Source organism: Chiloscyllium plagiosum, chromosome 13, assembly GCF_004010195.1.
Source record: "Chiloscyllium plagiosum isolate BGI_BamShark_2017 chromosome 13, ASM401019v2, whole genome shotgun sequence".
Taxonomy (NCBI): Eukaryota; Metazoa; Chordata; class Chondrichthyes; order Orectolobiformes; family Hemiscylliidae; genus Chiloscyllium; species Chiloscyllium plagiosum.
The window spans coordinates 70,448,140-70,454,475 of NC_057722.1; the positions used below are offsets into that span (position 1 = coordinate 70,448,140).

General features: G+C 45.3%; 1 protein-coding gene across 1 annotated transcript in view; it reads left to right on the top strand.

The window, feature by feature from the left end:
* Positions 1-1,497: 1,497 nt before the first annotated feature.
* LOC122555665 (phospholipid scramblase 1-like) overlaps positions 1,498-6,336 on the top strand; it is a gene marked incomplete at its 5' end in the record, with an annotated part of 42,559 nt that continues 37,720 nt past the window's right edge. Inside the window, one exon of the mRNA XM_043701661.1 lies at positions 1,498-1,518. Within this exon, the coding sequence (XP_043557596.1) occupies positions 1,498-1,518 (21 nt within the window). The remainder of the gene's footprint in view (positions 1,519-6,336) is intronic.

Consider the following 6,336-nt stretch of genomic DNA (forward strand, 5'->3'; position numbering starts at 1 on the left):
TGAGCCTTCATATCTCATCCTAACATAAGCCTTCTTCTTCCTCTTGACCAGAGATTCCACTTCCTTCGTAAACCACGGTTCCCACGCTCTACAGCTTCCTCCCTGCCTGACAGGTACATACTTATCTAGGACACTCAGGAGCTTTTCCTTAAATAAGTTCCACATTTCTAATGTGCCTATTCCCTGCAGTTTCCTTCCCCATCCTATGTTTCCTAAATCTTGCCTAATTGCATCGTAATTGCCTTTCCCTCAGCTGTGACTCTTGCCCAGTGGTATACACCTATCCCTTTCTATCACTAAAGTAAACATAACAGAATTGCGATCGCTATCACCAAAGTGTTCACCTACTCCCAAGTCTAACACCTGGCCAGGCTCACTACCCAGTACCAAATCTAATGTGGCTTCGCCCCTTGTAGGCCTGTCTACATACTGTGTCAGGAAGCCCTCCTGCACACACTGGACAAAAACTGACCCGTACTTTAGTGTTCCCAGTCAATATTTGGAAAGTTGAAGTTCCCCATGATAACTACCCTGTCTCTCTCACTCCTATTGAGAATTATCTTTGCTATCCTTTCCCCTACATCTCTGGAACTATTCGGAGGCCTATAGAAAACTTCCAACAGGGTGACCTCTCCTTTCCTGTTTCTAACCTCAGCCCAAAGTACCTCAGTTGACAAGTCTCCAAACATCCTTTCTTCAACTGTAATACTGTCCTTGACCAACAATGTCACACCTTTCTTTGTTTAATTAACCTCCAATCCCTAATTACCCTGGAGAAGGAGATGGTAAAGCACTGCAGGTGAGGTGGTCAGGCAGTGACTCCCATCTCCTTTGGGCAGAGATGTAGGGACAGATTGGTAATCCAATGGTAACTAAAGATTTAAATTTGAACCCCATTGTTTAAATTTAATTAATAAAACTGGAATAAAATGTTTGCCTCTTTGATAGCAATCACTCATGCTGATGATGTTGGAATGCTGTTTATACTCTTATTTATTCCCGACATTTAGTTAATAACCTATACAGTTATAGAAATCCACTTAGAGGATGATGCAAGTCAATCCCTGATCATAGCAGAGGCCTACAGCATTTTCCAAAGTACCAATACACATCAATTGCCAATGTCCAATGCCGAACAAAAACTGGATGCCAATAAGTGACGATTGATTTAAGATGTGAGCCTGTGTTAGGTGAAAATGCACAAAGTCTATTACCCACTTCCTAACTGATCAATATCTCACTGTAAAAGGTTTGTAACCTCTTTGCAACTTGGGTTTCCACCTCTTTTCTGCAAATTTGGTTCCAGTACATTCACTTCCTTCCTCTAAGTCAGGAATATATATTGCAAATAGCACTGATCCCTCTGGAACCCCACAGATTGCAGGTCACTCACCTGAGAAGGAACCCCTTGCTGTTTCTCACCCATTAGCCAGTTCTCTATCTACGCCAATATGCTACCTCCAACACTCTGGACCCTTATGACTTAACCTTTTGTACATTGCCAAATATCTTCTGGAGGTCCAAGTACAACATTGTTACAGTGCATCTGCATCCAGTTGAGACTTCCTCGAAAAACTAATGAAATAGTCAGACACATTTATCCTTTCATGAAACCATGTTGACCCTTGTTGATTAAGTTATGATTTTCCAAAAATTCTGCTATTGCATCATTTATAATTGCTTCCAACCTTTTTCCCATGAGCGATGTTAGGCTAGTCGGCCTATAGTTATCAGATTTTTGCCTCCCTCCCTTTTTAAATAGGGATATCACGTTGGCAGTTTTCAATCCTTCGGTACTTCTCCAGAATCCAACGACGTTTGGATTATTATAACCAATGTATCCACTATCTGAAGCAACTCCCAGGTCACTTCCTCTGCCCTGAAGCAACTCCCAGGTCATTTCCTCTGCCCAGAAGCTATACGTTGCTCCCGATGCGGTCTCCTCTACATTGGGGAGACTGGGCGCCTCCTAGCAGAGCGCTTTAGGGAACATCTTCAACCCCAGGGCATCAATGTGGACTTCAACAGCTTCCTCATTTCCCCTTCCCCACCTCATCCTAGTCTTAAACTTCCAGCTCAGCACTGTCCCCATGACTTGTCCAGACTTGTCTGACCTGCCTAGCTCCTTTTCCACCTATCCACTCCACCTTCTCCTCCCTGACCTATCACCTTCATCTCCTCCCTCACTCACCCATTGTACTCTGTGCTACTCTCTCCTCACCCCCACCCTCCCCTAGCTTATCTCTCCACGCTTCAGGCTCACTGCCTTTATTCCTGATGAAGGGCTTTTGCCCGAAACATCGATTTCAAAGCTCCTTGGATGCTGCCTGAACTGCTGTGCTCTTCCAGCACCACTGATCCAGTATCCACTATCTCTGTAGCTACGTGGAGTCATAGAGTTAAACAACATGGAAACAGACCCTTTGGTCCAACCCATCCATGCTGCACAAGTTTCACAAACTAAACTAGTCCCAACTTGCCTGCATTTGGTCCCAGAGCTCTCCAAATCTTTCCTATTCATGTACCTATTCAAATGTCTGCTCAAACTGTCTATGCGTTTACCACTTCCTCTGGTAGTTCAGTGCACATATGAACCACCCTCTGTGTGATTCCTATGTGAAACGAACTACAAGAGGAAACGGTAGTTGCAGGTACTTCTTTTACAATCCTAGGATGCAAGCCATGAGGGCTGGGGGACGTAACCGCCTTTTGGCCCAATACTTTGTTCAAAATAACACTTCTGTAATGATGGTGATGCACTTAATTCCTTCCCCACTCCCATATTCTTCAGTATTAATGAGATGTTCAAAGTATCTTTCACCATAAAGACTGACTGCTTAACTCCTCTGCCATTTCCCTGTTCCCCAGCACCATGTCTCCAGGTTCATTTTCTAAGGAGCTTATGAACACTTTGACCTCATTCTTCCTTTTTATACATGTTTAAAGAAGTTCTTACTGTCAGTTTTTATATTCCTCGTTAGTTTGCCCTCACAGTTTATTTTCTCTCTCTTTATTAACGTTTCAGACCTCCTTTGCTGGATTCTGCTGGATTCATCCTTTTGGGCCGTCACTGACCTTTGCCTCTTTATAAAGTGTTTCTTTCAACTTTGTAGTCTCCTTAACTTCCCTGGTTATCCACAGTTGGTTTATGCCTCTCTTAGCATCTTTCCATCGTACTGAGATTTATTTATCCCTGAGAGTCGTGAACCATCTCCTTAAGTGGCTGCCCCTGCTACCTCACTGTCTTTGCTACTAATCTACCTGCCCAGTCCTCTTTAGCTAACTGATGGAAATGTGTTGCTGGAAAAGCGCAGAAGGTCAGGCAGCATCTAGGGAACAAGAGAATCGACGTTTCGGGCATTAGCCCTTCTTCAGGAAGGCTAATGCCCGAAACGTCGATTCTCCTGTTCCCTAGATGCTGCCTGACCTGCTGCGCTTTTCCAGCAACACATTTCCATCTCTGATCTCCAGCATCTGCAGACCTCACTTTCTCCTCTTTAGTTAACTCTCAGGCCATTTCATTGTAATTCCCTTTATTTGAGTTAAACGCAGTTGTTTCTAATCCAAACTAAAAACAAACTGCTGGAGAAACTCAGCAGGTCTGCCAGCATCTGTGGAGAGAGAAAGTAGAGTTAGCATTGCTGGTCCAGTGACTCTTCTTCAACATTGGTATGAAAAGGGTGATTTATCTACGGAAGACAGTGGGATGGGAGAAGGGGGTGGAGTAAACAATAAATCAAAATGAGGTCCGGAAAGAGAGAGGACAGCAGTTTCAACATTGGTATGAAAAGGGTGATTTATATACGGAAGACAGTGGGATGGGAGAAGGGGGTGGAGTAAACAATAAATCAAGATGAGGTCCGGAAAGAGAGAGGACAGCAGTTGGACAAACAAAGGAAAAGGTAAAGCTCAGCCTGGGAGACTTCTTCAGGAAAGGCTCATGCCCGAAACGTTGATTCTCCTGCTTCTTGGATGCTGCCTGACCTCCTGCGCTTTTCCAGTGACACATTTTCAGCTCTGATCTCCAGCATCTGCAGTCCTCACTTTCTCCTAGACTGAATAACTAGTGAATGTGGACTATTTGTAGCTCAACAATGGATTGTATAGTAGCATTCCTTGTGATGGCAAGGTCTGGGTGATTATTGGGGTAGGTAGAAGGGTGAAGGTGACTCAAACCCTAAAATTGATGAACTCGATATTGAGTCCACAAGGTTCAATATTAGAATCACAACTTTTTACTTTATACATTAAAGATGAAGGAAGTGAGGGTATTCTGGCTACGCTTACAGATGATACAAAGACTGGTAGAGGAGGCAGGGAGGCTGCAGAAGCATTTGGACAGGTTAGGAGAGTGGACAAAGAAGTGGTAGATGGAGTACACCATGAGAAAGTGTGAGGTCATGCACTTTGGTAGTAAGAAAAGAAGCATGGACAATTTTCTAAATGGAGAGAAAATTCAGAAGCTTGGAAGTGCAAAGAGACTTGAGAGTTCTAGTCCAGGATTCTCCAAAAGTAAACTTGCAGGTTGTCAGAAGTTAGGAAGGCAAATGTAATGATGACATTTATTTTGAGAGAACTTTAATATAAAAGCAGAGATGTACCTCCGAGGCTCTATAAGGTTCCAGTCAGACTACGTTTGGAATATTGTGTGCAGTTTTGGGCCCCATACGTCAGGTAGGATGTACTGACCCTGGAGCGGGTTCAGAAGAAGTTTGCGAGAATGGTCCCAGGAATGAAAAGCTTAACGTGTGAGGAATGTTTGAGGGTCTATATTCTATGGAGTTTAGAAAGATGAGGAGTGAACCTAACTGAAACATACAGAATAGTGAATGGCCTGGACAGAGTAGATGTTGGGAAGATGTTCCCATTGGTAGGAGAGACTAGGACCCAAGGACACAGCCTTAGAGTAAAGGGAGAACATTTCAGAACAGAGATAAGGAGAAACATCTTCAGCCAGAGAGTGGGGAATCTATGGAATTGATTGCCACAGAAATGATCCCCAAGTTGGCATCCTGTTTCGCTGATGTACAGGAGACCACATCAGGTGCATCGGACACAGTAGATAACATTGGTAGAAGGAGAAAGTGAGGTCTGCAGATGCTGGAGATCAGAGATGGAAATGTGTTGCTGGAAAAACGCAGCAGGTCAGGTAGCATCTAGGGCTAATGCCCGAAACGTCGATTCTCCTGTTCCCTAGATACTGCCTGACCTGCTGCGTTTTTCCAGCAACACATTTCCAACATTGGTAGAAGTGCAGGTCAATTTCTGTCGGCTGTGGAAGGATCCTTTGGGTCCTTGGATGGAGGTGAGGGGGAAATGAAGGCACAGGTTTTGCACTTACTGCGGTGGCAGGGTAGAGGCCGGGAGTGGGGTGTGGGCTGGTCTGGGGGTAGGTCATGAATCTGATGAGGGAATCGCGGAGGGAATGGTCTCTCCGGAATGCTGATAGGGATGGGGAGGCAAATATATCTCTGGCGATGTGGTACGTTTGAACGTTGCAGAAGTGGAGGGGTCTCTCTGGCAACTGACAAGCGACCAAATCTCACAGCTATCTAGACTACACCACCTCCCACCCTACCTCCTGTAAAAACGTCATCCCTTATTCCCGATTCCTCCGCCTCCACCGCATCCATGCCCAGGATGACCAATTCAACCTTAGAAAATCCTAGATGGTCTCCTTTTTTCAAGATTGCAATTTCCCTTCCCACGTGGTTGATGACGCCCTCCAGTGCATCTCCTCGGTCCTCACTTTTCACCCCACCAACCTCTGCATATATCGTATCATTTTCCGCCACTTCCACCACCTGCAAACAGACCCCACCACCAGAGATATATTTCCCTCCCCACACCTATCAGCATTCTGGAGAGACCATTCCCTCCACGGCTCCCTTGTTAGGTCCACATTACCCCACCAACCCAAGCCCCACTCTCAGCACCTTCCTCTGCCACCACAGGAAGTGCAAAACCTGTGCCCACACTCTCCCGCTCACTTCCATCAAAGGCCCCAAAAAGACCTTTCCACATCCAACAGAAATTTGCCTGTACCTCCACCAATGTCATCTACTGTATCTGTTGCATCCAATGTAGGATGCTAATTTGTGGATCATTTCAGATAACATCTCTGGGACACCCACACCAACCAACCCCACTGCCCCATGGCTGAACACTTCAACTCCTCCTCCCACTCCACCAAGGACAAGCAGATCCTGGGCCTCCTTATTAACCAAACCCTTACCACTTGATGCCTGGAGGAAGGATGCCTTATATTCCTCCTTGGGACCCTGCAACTACATGGGATCAATGTGGATTTCACTAGTTTCCTCATTTCCCCTCCCT